The sequence below is a fragment of the Leucopleurus acutus genome (assembly GCF_964270905.1).
Source record: "Leucopleurus acutus genome assembly, chromosome: 1".
NCBI classification, from domain to species: Eukaryota; Metazoa; Chordata; class Mammalia; order Artiodactyla; family Delphinidae; genus Leucopleurus; species Leucopleurus acutus.
The window spans coordinates 144792025-144809930 of record NC_139142.1 but is presented as its reverse complement, the minus strand read 5'-3'; the positions used below and the strand labels follow the sequence as shown (position 1 = coordinate 144809930).

General features: G+C 42.4%; 1 protein-coding gene across 1 annotated transcript in view; it reads right to left on the bottom strand.

The window, feature by feature from the left end:
* Window positions 1-17906, bottom strand: part of SCAPER (S-phase cyclin A associated protein in the ER) — a gene marked incomplete at its 3' end in the record, with an annotated part of 494945 nt that overhangs the window by 5104 nt on the left and 471935 nt on the right. The window contains exon 30 of the mRNA XM_082835986.1: window positions 1135-1326. Within this exon, the coding sequence (XP_082692112.1) occupies window positions 1135-1326 (192 nt within the window). The remainder of the gene's footprint in view (window positions 1-1134; window positions 1327-17906) is intronic.

The window sequence follows — 17906 nt, the reverse complement described above, 5'->3', positions numbered from 1 at the left end:
GTGAATGAAAGAAAGAATGAATTTTAAGATCACAGTCTTAAAATTCTCTATAACATCTTTTCTGTTTAAATTTAATCCTAAGGCTGTAAGAATATCTGAAGAATCCTAAATGTTAATTATGATGTTTACATGAAAATTCATTAAGATTTTAATTATTAATCACAAGATGTTCTTTGAAAAATCTCTACCCTACCTATAGATCTGAATATCTTTGAAAAAATTTTCAGAAATTGGAATCCAGACTCAAACAGAACAATTAAGCTGAAAATAAAACATTTCTAAACAATTGATCTAGTATGTTTATTAACTGATCATCTAATAGAGGATAGTTTAAGAAATGTAAACCACTGATTGCCATCTAAGGTGAAGAAGGCTTGGGGGACTCTTTAGCCATCCCAGCCAGCTGGGCACAGTTACACCCTTTCAAAAGTGATATTCGTATATTAGCCAGAATAAGGAACAATAACAATACAGAGCTCTGCTTTCTGTTTCATTATTATGAACAGAAAACACTGTCTATTAATCACACGTGCATCATGGAACAAAAACAGATTGGTTTTAGGGTGGAACATTTGAAGGAAAATGGAAGATTCTGATTCCAGTCCTACAGAATTTAACTGGATCAGAAAAATATAAGGCCATACTTAAAAGTTTTAGATTTAAGAAAAAGCAACATAACAGATTTTTATTATACACACACAGGCTGTGTGTATTTATTTATTTATTTAAAAATTTATTTTAAATATTTATTTAAAAATTTACAAATAAACTGACATTTTAATTGATCTTTCTTCAGCAATCATTATCTTTTCCCTATAAATAGACAAAAAGCAAGATGAATTAACAGTTAAAGCCTTAAAGAAGTCTTTTAAAAAACATTTCCTTAGTGCAGGCTTACCATTTCATTAACTGGAAAAATACCCTTTTCTTGAAATCCTCCAAGTAGAAATGATACAACACCCAAACCCCAGTTTTACTATCATGATATTTTAGAAATTAATTTCAAGCACAGAAATATGTGAAATTTTTAAAAGGTAGCGTGGATGGCAAGAATAAACAGCTGGTTCGCTTTTACTTTTCAATTGCATTAGCTTACACACAGAGCCAGAGAATTAGGCATAACACAGAAGGTACCTGAATGAACGTGGCCAGTAGAACACAGCTCATCTCCTGCTCCAGAATGATCTTGTTCTGAAGATTGTTGTAACAAGCAGCGATAAGTGAAGGGAACAGCACTTTGATCAGCCGTGGGTCACTGAAATACTGGAAGGGCAACTGGCAAAGCTTCTGCAGCACGGTGGGGTGGCGGCCGGACTGCACGATGACCTGAAACAGAGGAGGAACCCCAGGTCAGCTGCCAAAAAGCCCCGGCCTGCCTGCCCTGTGTCCCCCTTCCCCAGCCAGTAGTGCCAGTAAGAACCATGGAGAATATGCTGAATAAGTGTAAGGAGGAAAGAAAAAGACTCCTCAACTCCTTACCAGAGCTTAACTTAAGTGATATTTGAAAGGAGCAGAAAAGAAAGAAATCTCATTTCCTAACTTAGGGGAAAAGACTCCAAAAGTTCTGCACCCATTTAAAAATTCTTATAATCCACGAGGAATCATGCATTTATCATGGAGAGAGGGTGCCTGTGAAATGGGTTTGGGATACACACTGCTTTAACAGAGTGCCCCACCCTTCACTCTTCCCCTTAAAGCAAAACAGCCATATTCCTTAAAACCTGCAAAGAGCTCACTCACAAGAAAGATACCCTTTCCTATAGTCCTGCCCACTAACCTAGCTCACGGAATATATTGAACACAGATAGATCTATTCTGTATGCAGACAAACCCTTGGAAAGAAAAGGGGATTGTAAAGGGAATGGGAACAGTTTCAGCAAACACAGGCTCCAAAAGTTCCTTCCTCCGATCCATACAGCTTATCTATGTTTCCATCAGTGCCACTGAGTCTAAAAGGAGAATTGTTTAGATAAATGAGACTGTTGTCTTGAAGCAGTCTAGGTTTACAACTGTGTACATTTTAAGAAATGGGGCAATGCAATTAATGGGCTTGCAGGGAAGCCCTCCTAACTTACTCCCTAGGCCTACATGATAAACTAAGAAATGTCAAAATCAGATCTGTTTCAAGTAACCTTGATTAGACTGTTCTAATATAAAAGAGCTGGGTGACCCAAAGCCCACTTCTTGGTATAGGAGGAAGCTCACGGAAGGTTAGGAACACTGTAAAATCTAAGGTCAAGACCGTAAATTGTACTTGGAAAAACACAGTTTTACAGGTACACACCCAGACAGGACTGCATTCAAATTAAAACCAGAAGGACAGAATGAAACAGCAGAGGCAGGAGAAACATAAATTACAGGGATTTACAAGTTTTCAAAGTACTTTTAACAATACTTTAAGAACACACTCTCAGATGATAATGCAGTTTGGTTTAAGAAGAAAATCAACAAAGTAATAGTTCACATATTTTAGTTCAATAGCTAAAATGACATCAAAAACCTTTAGAGAATGTTGATAGGGACTTGTTAATACCTTCAAATCCAGCAGGAATTTTAAAGACTTGCAGTGTGACAATTCAGCACATGGCTATATGCTGCCATTTCTGACACTGGCTGAGAAAAATATGCCCTATCATCCACTTTATTGATAAAGCATTTGCTTAAATCTTTATTTTAATTATTAGCTACAAATTTTGTAGCACAGCCAAATGATCATCACTTTAGAATTTATAATGACACCATTATTAGAAGTCTCTTTTCTCCCTTTGGACAAAAATTAAGAACAAGTTTTTTCTTTGGAACTTCACTGTTAAAATGCTATTATTGGAAGACTCACTGATTGAAAAGACGTTAAACTGGACAGTCTGGCTAGCACAGGCACAATGTTAACTCAAAGATGACAACTCCTGGTTCCTGGTAAATTAGCCCAGAACATGAGAGCTTAACCATAACTTATTCCACCTGGACTCCTGACTCTCGCTGGGGTGAGGCAGAGCCCCTTGGGGGTCAGTCCCCTCTGGGAACAGGGCTGGCTATCAGTTGCCTGTTGAAAAAGTGAGTTTACAGAGGTCACCAGCAGTGTAGTGAGATGACCTGCCAGAGGCCACTAGCTTTAAGTCCTGAGACTGCAGAAGACACAAATGGAGGCAGGCAGTTTGGTTCCCTTGGGGTAAGGAGTTCTACCCACAGGACTGACTATGACAGGACTCAACCAGATTATAGGTAAGGGGTCCAGTCCGTGAGAGCCACACCCCTTGGCTTGGCTGTGAGCCAGAGTAGGACATGTAGTTGTCACTGTCCCTCAAATCACACTTCAGACATTGTGGGGAGACAGGATTAGGAGACCCCGGAAGTGGCCAACCTGTAGCACTGAGACTCAGTTGGCGAAGACTCCTGGATAATTCAGGTGGGCTCTTGGCACAGAGCAATGGCAGTTTGATGTCATGAGCACAGCTAAATAGTCATCTGAATTAGGCTAATAAGCACTTCCTGCAGGGGCAGGGAAGCAAGGCTGGGATACAAACAGCCTGACCTCAATGCTCAGGGCCTTGGGTACCAGGAGAGAGTTTCCTGAGGGGCTTTGGACAGATTAGGGGATGAAGGCATCATTCAGTTTTATTTCATCCACTCACTCCCAGGCCTTAGGGGGTAGGTCAAATGTCACCTTGGACTACGTAAGCTTTCCAAAATCAGTAGAAAGTCAATAGAGTGTCATCACGGGGCATGAAGTTCTTGCTGAATGAAAGAAACGTACATAAGAGAAATCTCAGACATACAATATGATGTAAATATGTCTCTCTATATGCCTTCCTCATGGAGCTGCAACTAAATCAATAACTGCTGGTCTGCCACCTTTGTCCAGACAAAGGGTTACCAATAAGGCCTAAGGTGGTACTACCCTGAACCTGGCCAGGCCACCTGCCCTTCCCTTCAGGACACACAGGCCAACACAAATATAAAGAAGCTTTTCACAGAGCCCCTTTCCAGAGTACTGCACCAAGGGAAGGATGTGACCTGCCTGTAGATTTCTTTGGTGGCCACAGTCATCAGAGACAGTAGGTATGGCCTCAGTAGTAATAAGAAACCTCCTCTCAAACATGATGTCCATTTTCAGATGCAGAGTAGGGCTCCAAGGAAACCAAGGGAATTTCTAGCAACATTCAGATCAAAAGAGACTGAACTTGCCTCTTGCGCTTAGGTGTGATTCTAAAATAGGTACTAACTTAAGAAGAACTAGGAGATCTGAGTTCCTGCCTTCACTCTAGTCACCAACTAGTTGTGTGACCTAAGCAAACAGCTCAGTTGCTTTGGGTTTTAATTTTTTAAAAAGTATACTTTTCATTGAAGTATAACACACACACCCATTAAGTTAATAGCTTGATTTTTCACGAAGTGAACTTAACCTGTGTCGCCAGCATACAAATAAAGAAAGAGAACACGACCAAGGGTTCTGGGTCTTTAATACACTCTTTCTCACTAAAAATTAGATTTCTGCATTTTGAATTTAAGACAAGTCACAGAAACTACTTGACTGTAGTAGAACATAAGATCTCTCTTATGTTCTTAGCACTTCGAGGCCTTCTTGGATTCAGTCTCTACCAATCATTCTCTGGAGAGAATTCTCCTTTGGTCTTCTAAGCAAAGGCCAGTGGGCCTAATTCCTCAGTCACTGAAGAAAGACACCTTTTACCCAAATGCCCTGGCATTCACCACCTTTTTCTTTGGTATCATTGGCAAGGGGTTGGGGGAGGGAGTAGGGAGAGGGTAAGAGAGGAAGTGGGAGAGAGACCCTCACTTCCTTTTCTTTTTGGAACTATCAACAATTCTGGGAAGAAGGGGCTTTAGAAAAAGGAAAGTTGCATGCTGCCAACGTGTGCTATAGCCTGTGGAAAGAGGGCCAAGAGGATCTGAATGCTGGCATTAAAAAGGCATCTGGGAAAAAAAATAAAAATAAAAGAAATCTGGAGTAGACAAGTGGACACGTTGATTCTTTCATCTGTTGATCCTTGACTACCCACTAAGCCTTCTGGCTCCAATCTTTGTACTTCCTACCAAGTGAAGCATAATCTGGGTGCACTGAGTGAGAGAGCCAGAAGAGAGCTCTAAATTCAGAGGACGTTTGCTGAGTGCCTCCTGTGTGCCAAATGCTGTCGGGGACATGGACAGGAATCAAGTTTTAGCTCTCAGGGAGATGAAGTATGTCCACAGTAGACAATGATGCAAAGGAGCCTGGGTCATCAGAGAGGGAAGGATAAGGTACTAGGGGACCCCTCACCTCCTTCCTTAGGCGAGGAAGGCTGCACTGGGAAGGTGGGCTGGACCTTCGAGGCTAGATCAGATTTGAGCACCGAGAATTGTAGGTGGAGGAATTTTAGGTGGAGAGAAGAAACGCCTAGGTTCAATAACCAGCCTGTCTTTGTCTGCTCAGGCTGCCATTACAAAATACTATAGACTAGGTGTCTTAAATGACAGAAATTTATTTTTGAACGGTTCAGAAGCCTGGAAGTCTGAGATCAGAGTGCAGCATGGTTGGGTTCTGGTGAGCGCTCTCTTCCTGGTTTGCAGACTTGACACCTCAGTGTGTCCTCATGTGGCCTTTCCTTAGTGAGTGCACATGGAAAGAGAGATCTCTCTCTTCCTCTTCTTATAAGGCCACCAATCCTATCACATTAGGACCCCACCCTCATGACCTCGTTTAACCTTAATTAACTCTTAAAAGCCCTATCTCCAAGTACAGTCACATTGGGGGTTAGCATATGAATTTTGGGGGGATACAATTCAATCCATAGCTCAGGTCTGATTCCTTATCACCCCTGGCCAGAATAAAGTTTCATTAGCAGGCTACCCTCACTAACCAGGTGGATTTTAGAAGTGACGGGTCAGTTGTCTCTCAGTGGGCATAAGCCGTGAATCTGCAGGCTCAAGGGTGCTTGGTGTTAGGTAGCCCTGGGCTCTAGGCCTGGCTCTGTTCAGTTAACCAGTTTGAGCCTCAGTGTTCTTTCAATAAAATAGAGGTAGATGGCAGCCTTCAGGGTTTACATGAGGATCAAATGACACAGTGTCCGTGACCACAATGCATTAATAAAAAACAATGTTAGTTATGAGCGTTTGGTTAGCTCACCAGCTCTGCTGCTCTGAGTCTTCTCCTGCCGGATCTGGCTTTCCTACACTTGCAGGACCAGAAGTCCCCTCCCAGCGTTAGGCTTAATGAATGCTTTCCATCATCCCACCCCCATCTCTCCATAAGGGCTGCTCATTAGAACAGGGCATCTGGCAGCAGCCACGTGGGAAGCCATTGTGGCGGCCTCTCCCTGGCCCTGTCTGCACAGGAGACAGCTATGCAAACAGTGCTGGGGATGCAGCTAGGATCTCGTGGTGGTGGGGTAGGAAGTGCATTCTGAAGGCTCTGAAAAGAAAATCCTAGCATAAGCACGATCCAAGAAATGCAGGTAGTGGTACAGAGAAACAGTCTTAGCTTACTCTGTGTGTGTGTGTGTGTGTGTGTGTGTGTGTGTGTTTTGAGCCTGTTGTGCTAGACGTGTCAATCTGAAGACAGAGCAGGAAGGGCCAAAGCTAATAGGCTGGTGTTGTGGCCTCCTGATTCAGACCCAGGAGAGCTTCCCTCCAAGCACTTGAGGAAATCCTTAAGCCCAGGAAGTCTTCCCAGGTAGCACAGCCTGAGAATGCCTCTCCTTCTCCACCCAAAGACAAGGCAGCAGCGTTTGCGTATTTAAGTGTGTGCAGCTTAATTCCTAGTTCCAGAAGGGCAGGAACTGTATCTTTTACTCTTCTGTTCTCCATTGCTCGGTTACAGGGCTAGGCACACCAAAGTTACTGGAATGAATGAATCGAAGTGACAGAGAGTCCCTACTTAACAAATTCTTCTGTGCCCTACCTTGGGGGAGAATCATACCACAATCTCTTCTCATGAGGTATAGATGCTGTTTTCTGACTCAGGGGCCTCAATGGTCTCCACATCATGTTGCCTTAAGTCTGCATAGCTAGTCCCTTGTCATAGACTGAATGTTTGCATCCCCCCCACTCCAATTCTTTTTTTTTTGCGGTACGCGGGCCTCTCACTGTTGTGGCCTCTCCCGTTGCGGAGCAACAGGCTCCGGACGCGCAGGCTCAGCAGCCATGGCTCACGGGCCTAGCCGCTTCGCGGCATGTGGGATCTTCCCGGACCAGGGCACGAACCCGTGTCCCCTGCATCGGCAGGCGGACTCTCAACCACTGCGCCACCAGGGAAGCCCACACCAATTCTTATGTTGAAATCCTAACCCTCATGTGATGGCATCAGGAGGTGGGGGCCTTTGGGAGGTGATTAGATCATGAGGGTGGAGCCCTCATGAATGGGATTAATACCCTTATAAAAGAGACCCCAGAGGGCTCTCTAGTCCTCTTTCTGCCATGTGAGGATATATGAGAAGTTGGTAGTCTGTAACCTGGAAGAGGGCCCTCCCCAGAACCTGAACAGGCTGGCACCCTGACCTTGGACTTCCAGCTTCCAGAACTGTGAGAAACAAATTTCTATTGTTTATAAGCTACCCAGTCTATGGAACTTTGTTATTGCAGCCCAAACTAAGACATCCCTAAAGAATGGGTTTTGTGATGCTCTGTCTCCTATCCTAGAAGGAAGTTGGGCTTGAGATCCTCAGCGTCCTAGGCACAAACTCAGGGTTCCCTGGCCTGGTTATAAAGAGAGGTCTGGAAAAAATCCTCCTCCTTTGTGGGTGGTGGGTGACACTGGTCTCTCACTTGATGTGAAAGAATCCAACATCTTCTAGGATATCACGTTGCCAGAACCTCAGCAATACCCAACTCAACAGAAAGCCTGTCACTGGCGGAGACATTACTCAACAGTCTATAAAGCCCCTTTCCCTACATTGTCTGAGTCTCTAAACACCCTGTGAGGTGGGCAGACAGGGATGACTATACTCTTTTATAAGAAGAGATCTAATGCTCAGAAAGTTTGAAAGACTTGTCGCAGGTCCGCCAGCCAGTCACTTATGCAGCTGGGCCTGGAAAACTCTTACGACTGACTGCTGGCTTTTCTCTCACCACTCAGGCCTGTCCAGGGCTGTCAGACACTCATGATGCTGCCCCTTACTAGGCAGAGGGGCTCTCTGTCACCTGAGCTCATTCCAATGACTGGCTGCCAGCCAGCTTCTCGCACAACTTTGCCCGCCCAGATGAAGATGAGGATGACATACTGTCATTCTAAACAGACTAAACCAATTGACATATACAGATTAAACCAACACAAAAGGCCTTTCTTCAAAACCCTATATTCTGTTTGGCTAGGTATCAAATAACCAGTTCTCTGCTATGGGCTGTGCTGTGCTAAGGGCTTGTCTCAAATGATCAGACCTAAGAACTTGAAAGAGAGGAACGGTTGGTAATGGGGCTAGATTCTCAGGAGTGAACTGTTGGAACATGTGACTCCGAAACGAGGACCCTCTTGTGATGGTTATGTAGTCAGCTGCCTTCTGGGTTTTGAGTGCCTGCCAATCTGGTCTTACATTTTTGAAACAACTGCTATCATCTATAATATATTTATAATGTTAATCCTTGGTATGACCTGAACAGTTTTTCCCAACAGTTAAATTTAAAGAAGAAAAAAAGGAAAGTGGAGGTAGGCTATTGAGTAGTTCTAAGTCTGGTCTAGAAATGCAGTCGGCCTGGGGAGAGTTTGCAGATTTCACACCTGTGAAATGACAACTGCTGTATTCACTTCAAAGATCCCAAGGAGAGTGGCTAGGAAGGCCTATGGAGACTCTATCATGTTATGTAAATGGAAAACAGCCTGATTCTCCTCACCCAGATGGCCCCCTTCCTCCAACTGTGACCACCTGGAATGCAGCCAAGAACCAGGAAGTGAGCAGGCAGACCACTGAGCAGACAAATCAGTTCATTCATCAAAAATCTACTGAGCATCTACTCTGGCCAGGTGCTGTGTTAGGCTCGGGGAGCGGGGTAATGAATGAGTCAGACACACCCTTGCCCTCATAGAGTGCCCAGTCTTTCCACAAAACTGATGTCAATTATTGACAGCAAAGTTCTGCAAGCTCCAACTCAGTCTATCAATTCACATTTCAGAAGCAAGTCTAACAAAGTGGATTGGAATCAGCAAATTAGGAGACTGCTAGAGATAGATAAACTGACAACAGGAAGAAGCATCTGCTGACACGAATAAGTGACGGGTGGGAATTAAAATTATTTCAAGAATAAATAAGAATTCAAAAAGTTGCCTGGAACCATTTAGTATATAAATAGTTGGTCTTGAGTGCATTAATGTACTGTAGTAAAATATCATATTATAACCCATTACCTTTTCTTAGTACTCTACACTTTAAAAATTTGCTTCAAAGAGAGGCTTCTGGGAAGATGGCGGAAGAGTAAGACGCGGATCACCTTCCTCCCCACAGATACACCAGAAATACATCTACAGGTGGAACAACTCCTACAGAACACCTACTGAACGCTGGCAGAAGACCTCAGACCTCCCAAAAGGCAAGAAACCCCCCACGTGCCTGGGTAGGGCAAAAGAAAAAAGAATAAACAGAGACAAAAGGATAGGGACGGACCTGCACCAGTGGGTGGGAGCTGTGAAGGAGGAAAGGTTTCCACACACTAGGAAGCCCCTTCGTGGGCGGAGACTGCGGGTGGTGGAGGGGGAAAGCTTCAGAGCCGTGGTGGAGAGCACAGTAACACGGATGCGGGGGGGCAAAGCGGAGAGATACCCGCATAGAGGATCGGTGCCGACCAGCACTCACCAGCCCGAGAGGCTTGTCTGCTCCCCCGCCGGGGTGGGTGGGGCTGGGAGTTGAGGCTGGGGCTTCGGTCAGAGGCAAGGAGAGGACTGGGGTTGGCGGCGTGAACTCAGCCTGCAGGGGGTTAGTGCGCCACGGCTGGCCGGGAGGGAGTCCGGGGAAAAGTCTGGACCTGCCGAAGAGGCAAGAGACTTTTTCTTCCCTCTTTGTTTCCTGGTGTGCGAGGAGAGGGGATTAAGAACACTGCTTAAAGGAGCTCCAGAGACGGGCGCAAGCCGCGGCTAAAAGCGCGGACACCAGAGACGGGCATGAGATGCTAAGGCTGCTGCTGCCACCGCCACCACCAAGAAGCCTGTGTGCGAGCACAGGTCACTATCCACACCCCGCTTCCGGGGAGCCTGTGCAGCCTACAACTGCCAGGGTCCCGGGATCCAGGGAAAACTTCCCCGGGAGAATGCATGGCACGCCTCATGCTGCTGCAACGTCACACTGGCCTCTGCCGCCGCAGGCTCGCCCCGCACTCCGTGCCCCTCCCTCCCCCCGGCCTGAGTGAGCCAGAGCCCCCGAATCAGCGGCTCCTTTAACCCCATCCTGTCTGAGCGAAGAACAGATGCTCTCCGGCGACCTACACGCAGAGGCGGGGCCAAATCCAAAGCTGAGCCCCTGGGAGCTGTGAGAACAAAGAAGAGAAAGGGAAATCTCTCCCAGCAGCCTCAGAAGCAGCAGATTAAAGCTCCACAATCAACTTGATATACCCTGAATCTGTGGAATACCTGAATAGACAACGAATCATCCCAAACTGAGGAGGTGGACTTTGAGAGCAAGATTTATGATTTTTTCCCCTTTTCCTCTTTTTGTGAGTGTGTATGTGTATGCTTCTGTGTGAGATTTTGTCTGTATAGCTTTGCTTCCACCATTTGTCCTAGGGCTCTATCTGTCCGTTGTTTTCTTTTTCTCTTAATAATTTTTTTTTATTTTAATAACTTTATTGTTTTATCTTACTTTATCTTCTTTCTTTCTTTTTTTCCTTCCTTCCCTCCTTCCTTCCTTCCTCCCTCCCTCCCTCCCTCTCTCCCTCCTTTCTTTCTATTTCTACTAATTGTTTCTTTCCACTTTTTCTCACTTTTATTCTGAGCCGTGTGGATGAAAAGCTCTTGGTGCTGCAGCCAGGAGTCAGTGCTGTGCCTCTGAGGTGGGAGAGCCAACGTCAGGACACTGGTCCACAAGAGACCTCCCAGCTCCACATAATATCAAACGGCGAAAATTTCCCAGAGATCTCCATCTCAACACCAGCACCCAGCTTCACTCAACGGCCAGCAAGCTACAGTGCTGAACATCCTATGCCAAACAACTAGCAACACAGGAACACAACCCCACCCATTAGCAGAGAGGCTGCCTAAAATCATAAGTCCACAGATACCCCCAAACACACCACCAGACGTGGACCTGCCCACCAGAAAGACAAGATCCAGCCTCATCCACCAGCACACAGGCACTAGTCCCCTCTACCAGGAAGCCTACACAACCCAATGAACCAACCTTAGCCACTGGGGACAGACACCAAAAACAACAAGAACTACGAACCTGCAGCCTGCAAAAAGGAGACCCCAAACACAGTACGATAAGCAAAATGAAAAGACAGAAAAACACACAGCAGATGAAGGAGCAAGATAAAAACCCACCAGACCTAACAAATGAAGAGAAAATAGGCAGTCTACCTGAAAAAGAATTCAGAATAATAGTAAACATGATCCAAAATCTTGGAAATAGAATAGACAAAATGCAAGAAACATTTAACAAGAACCTAGAAGAACTAAAGCTGAAACAAACAATGATGAACAACGCAATAAATGAAACGAAAAATACTGTAGATGGGATCAATAGCAGAATAACTGAGGCACAAGAACGGATAAGTGACCTGGAAGATAAAATAGTGGAAATAACTACTGCAGAGCATAATAAAGAAAAAAGAATGAAAAGAACTGAGGACAGTCTCAGAGACCTCTGGGACAACATTAAACACACCAACATTCGAATTATAGGGGTTCCAGAAGAAGAAGTGAATAAAAAACGGGACTGAGAAAATATTTGAAGAGATTATAGTTGAAAACTTCCCTAATATGGGAAAGGAAATAGTTAATCAAGTCCAGGAAGCACAGAGAGTCCCATACAGGATAAATCCAAGGAGAAATACGCCAAGACACATATTAATCAAACTGTCAAAAATTAAATACAAAGAAAGCATATTAAAAGCAGCAAGGGAAAAACAACAAATAACACACAAAGGAATCCCCATAAGGTTAACAGCTGATCTTTCAGCAGAAACTCTGCAAGCCAGAAGGGAGTGGCAGAATATATTTAAAGTGATGAAGGAGAAAAACCTGAAACCAAGATTACTCTACCCAGCAAGGATCTCATTCAGATTTGATGGAGAAATTAAAACCTTTACAGACAAGCAAAAGCTGAGAGAGTTCAGCACCACCAAACCAGCTTTACAACAAATGCTAAAGGAACTTCTCTTGGCAAGAAACACAAGAGAAGGAAAAGACCTACAATAACGAACCCAAAACAATTTAGAAAATGGGAATAGGAACATACATATCGATAATTACCTTAAATGTAAATGGACTAAATGCTCCCACCAAAAGACACAGATTGGCTGAATGGATACAAAAACAAGACCCATATATTTGCTGTCTACAAGAGACCCACTTCAGACCTAGAGACACATACAGACTGAAAGGGGATGGAAAAAGATATTACATGCAAATGGAAACCAAAAGAAAGCTGGAGTAGCAATTCTCGTAACAGACAAAATAGACTTTAAAATAAACACTATTAGAAGAGACAAAGAAGGACACTACATAATAATCAAGGGATCAATCCAAGAAGATATAACAATTGTAAATATTTATGCACCCAACATAGGAGCACTTCAATACATAAGGCAAATACTAACAGCCATAAAAGGGGAAATCGACAGTAACACATTCATAGTAGGGGACTTTAACGCCCCACTTTCACCAATGGACAGATCATCCAAAATGAAAATAAATAAGGAAACACAAGCTTTAAATGATACATTAAACAAGATGGACTTAATTGATATTTATAGAACATTCCATCCAAAAACAACAGAATACACATTTTTCTCTAGTGCTCATGGAACATTCTCCAGGATAGAGCATATCTTGGGTCACAAATCAAGCCTTGGTAAATTTAAGAAAATCGAAATTGTATCAAGTATCTTTTCCGACCACAACGCCATGAGACTAGATATCAATTACAGGAAAAGATCTGTAAAAAATACAAACACATGGAGGCTACACAATACACTACTTAATAACGAAGTGATCACTGAAAAAATCAAAGAGGAAATTTAAAAATACCTAGAAACAAATGACAATGGAGACACGACAACCCAAAATCTATGGGATGCAGGAAAAGCAGTTCTAAGAGGGAAGTTTATAGCAATACAATCCTACCTTAAGAAACAGGAAACATCTCAAATAGACAACCTAACCTTGCACCTAAAGCAATTAGACAAAGAAGAACAAAAAAACCCCAAAGTTAGCAGAAGGAAAGGAATCATAAAAATCAGATCAGAAATAAATGAAAAAGAAATGAAGGAAACGATAGCAAAGATCAATAAAACTAAAAGCTGGTTTTTTGAGAAGATAAACAAAAGTGATAAACCATTAGCCAGACTCATCAAGAAAAAAAGCGAGAAGACTCAAATCAATAAAATTAGAAATGAAAAAGGAGAAGTAACAACTGACACTGCAGAAATACAAAAGATCATGAGAGATTACTACAAGCAACTCTATGCCAATAAATGGACAACCTGGAAGAAATGGACAAATTCTAAGAAATGCACAACCTGCCAAGACTGAATTAGGAAGAAATAGAAAATATGAACAGACCAATCACAAGCACTGAAATTGAAACTGTGATTAAAAATCTTCCAACAAACAAAAGCCCAGGACCAGATGGCTTCACAGGCGAATTCTATCAAACATTTAGAGAAGAGCTAACACCTATCCTTCTCAAACTCTTCCAAAATATAGCAGAGGGAGGAACACTCCCAAACTCATTCTACGAGGCCACCATTACCCTGATACCAAAACCAGACAAGGGTGTCACAAAGAAAGAAAACTACAGGCCAATATCACTGATGAACATGGATGCAAAAATCCTCAACAAAATACTAGCAAACAGAATCCAACAGCATATTAAACGGATCATACAACATGATCAAGTGGGGTTTATTCCAGGAATGCAAGGATCCTTCAATATATGCAAATAAATCAACGTGATACACCATATTAACAAACTGAAGGAGAAAAACCATATGATCATCTCAATAGATGCAGAGAAAGCTTTCGACAAAATTCAACACCCATTTATGATAAAAATCCTGCAGAAAGTAGGCATAGAGGGAACTTTCCTCAACATAATAAAGGCCATATATGACAAGCCCACAGCCAACATCATCCTCAATGGTGAAAAACTGAAAGCATTTCCACTAAGATCAGGAACAAGACAAGGTTGCCCACTCTCACCACTCTTATTCAACATAGTTTTGGAAGTTTTAGCCACAGCAATCAGAGAAGAAAAGGAAATAAAAGGAATCCAAATCAGAAAAGAAGAAGTAAAGCTGTCACTGTTGGCAGATGACATGATACTACACATAGAGAATCCTAAAGATGCTACCAGAAAACTACTAGAGCTAATCAATGAATTTGGTAAAGTAGCAGGATACAAAATTAATGCACAGAAATCTCTGGCATTCCTATACACTAATGATGAAAAATCTGAAAGTGAAATCAAGAAAACACTCCCATTTACCACTGCAACAAAAAGAATAAAATATCTAGGAATAAACCTACGTAAGGAGACAAAAGACCTGTATGCAGAAAATTATAAGACACTGATGAAGGAAATTAAAGACGATAAAAATAGATGGAGAGATATACCATATTCTTGGATTGGAAGAATCAACATTGTGAAAATGACTCTAGTACCCAAAGCAATCTATAGATTCAATGCAATCCCTATCAAACTACCACAGGCATTTTTCACAGAACTAGAACAAAAAATTTCACAATTTGTATGGAAACACAAAAGACCCCGAATAGCCAAAACAATCTTGAGAATGAAAAACGGAGCTGGAGGAATCAGGCTCCTTGACTTCAGACTATACTATAAAGCTACAGTAATCAAGACAGTATGGTACTGGCACAAAAACAGAAATATCAGTGGAACAGGATAGAAAGTCCAGAGATAAACCCATGCACATGTGGTCACCTTATCTTTGATAAAGGAGGCAGGAATGTACAGTGGCGAAAGGACAGCCTCTTCAATAAGTGGTGCTGGGAAAACTGGACAGGTACATGTAAAAGTATGAGATTAGATCACTCCCTAACACCATACACAAAAATAAGCTCAAAATGGATTAAAGACCTAAATGTAAGGCCAGAAACTATCCAACTCTTAGAGGAAAACATAGGCAGAACACTCTATGACATAAGTCACAGCAAGATCCTTTTTGACCCACCTCCTAGAGAAATGGAAATAAAAACAAAAATAAACAAATGGGACCTAATGGAACTTCAAAGCTTTTGCACAGCAAAGGAACCATAAACAAGACCAAAAGACAACCCTCAGAATGGGAGAAAATATTTGCAAATGAAGCAACTGACAAAGGATTAATCTCCAAAATTTATAAGCAGCTCATGCAGCTTAATAACAAAAAAACAAACAACCCAATCCAAAAATGGGCAGAAGACCTAAATAGACATTTCTCCAAAGAAGATATACAGACTGCCAACAAACACATGAAAGAATGCTGAACATCACTAATCATTAGAGAAATGCAAATCAAAACTACAATGAGATATCATCTCACACCAGTCAGGATGGCCATCATCAAAAAATCTAGAAACAATAAATGCTGGAGAGGGTGTGGAGAAAAGGGAACCCTCTTGCACTGTTGGTGGGAATGTAAATTGATATAGCCACTGTGGAGAACATTATGGAGGTTCCTTAAAAAACTACAAGTAGAACTACCATGTGACCCAGTAATCCCACTACTGGGCATATACCCTGAGAAAACTGTAATTCAAAAAGAGTCATGTTATCAAAATGTTCATTGCAGCTGTATTTACAATAGTCCGGTGATGGAAACAACCGAAGTGTCCATCATCAGATGAATGGATAAAGAAGATGTGTCACATATATACAATGGAATATTATTCAACCATAGAAAGAAACGAAATTGAGCTATTTGTAATGAGGTGGATAGACCTAGAGTCTGCCATACAGAGTGAAGTAAGTCAGAAAGAGAGAGACAAATACCGTATGCTAACACATATATATGGAATTTAAGAAAAAAAAAGTCATGAAGAACATAGGGGTAAGACAGGAATAAAGACAGATGTACTAGAGAATGGACTTGAGGATATGGTGAGGGGGAAGGGTATGGTGTGACAAAGCGAGAGAGAGGCATGGACATATATACAGTACCAAACGTAAGGTAGATAGCTAGTGGGAAGCAGCCGCATAGCACAGGGAGATCAGCTTGCTTTGTGACCGCCTGGAGGGGTGGGATAGGGAGGGTGGGAGGGAGGGAGATGCAAGAGGGAAGAGATATGGGAACATATGTATATATATATAACTGATTCATTTTGTTGTAAAGCAGAAACTAACACACCATTGTAAAGCAATTATACTCCAATAAAGATGTTAAAAAAAGAAGTAAAAATTTGCTTCACATACATGATAATTCTCCTGTACCTGATATTATTGTAGGTATTCATTTCTTAAGGCATCAAAAAATATATATTAAGTATAATTTAAGTTTTAGAAGACAGGAGACTGTAATATTTAAAAAATGAACACAAGTAGTTAATGTTTGTTCTTTTTTTAACATCTTTATTGGAGTATAATTGCTTTACAATGGTGTGTTAGTTTCTGCTTTATAACAAAGTGAATCAGTTATACATATACATATGTCCCCATATCTCTTCCCTCTTGCATCTCCCTCCCTCCCACCCTCCCTATCCCACCTTTCTAGGTGGTCACAAAGCACCAAGCTGATCTCCCTGTGTTATGCGCCTGCTTCCCACTAGCTATCTATTTTACTAGTTTGGTGGTGTATATATGTCCATGCCACTCTCTCACTTTATCCCAGCTTACCCTTCCCCCTCCACGTATCCTCAAGTCCATTGACACAGACCTACTAGAGAATGGAGTTAATGTTAAATAAACATCATGTTTTAAAGGTAGGTTTGGTCTTCTGCATAATTCACTTATATGGGAACAGCTCATTCCCTGACCATACCAAAACCGTGACACTAAATAATAGAAATAAACTAGAAAAAGGTTCTGTGACAGTTTCTTGCCCTTCTCCAGATCCATCCATCCATCCATCCATCCATCCCTCCAAGCATCTTAGACACAGCCATGGTGTACTATAGTAAAATCTCTCTCTCTCTAGAACTCACCTAATTCAAGGAAACAAAACAGAAAATGGTCATGTTCTGTCTTACCTACTGATACTCTGTGAATCCTGCTGATTTTGCTAAGATCTAAGAATGATCCTGAATTTCCCTCTTATTTAGGAGAAAGTTTTGCATTTTGTTTTATTTTTATTAGTTTTTTTTTTTTTTTTCTCAGAATGCCCTCTGGCAAGCTTCTAAATACTTACATCACTGGGACTCCAATCCTATGTCTGCCATGGACCAGAAGACAGAAACACACATATGGCCTGCCTGGCTCCAGATGCACGAGCAGTTGTTTAGGCAAAGACAGGCAGATGTGAATCTCCAGTTTTCAACACTCTTAAGACTATAAGCTCCATGGGAACAGGGGTTATGTCCCTTTTATTCACTGCTGTGTCCCCAGCATCTGGCATAGTGCCTAGCACAGTGCCTGACAAGTTACAGGTGCTCAATAACCATCTGGGGAATGAATGAATGAGGACTGAGCTTTGGTTTCCAAACCTGACTCTAGGGGCCTATACCTTCCGCACCAGAGCCCTGGGCCTACTCTTCCCAGAGCCTTCAAGGTCCTCAGAGACACTGTCTTTGGACCTACAAGAACAGCTGACTGAGTACCTCAGCCAGCACCCTG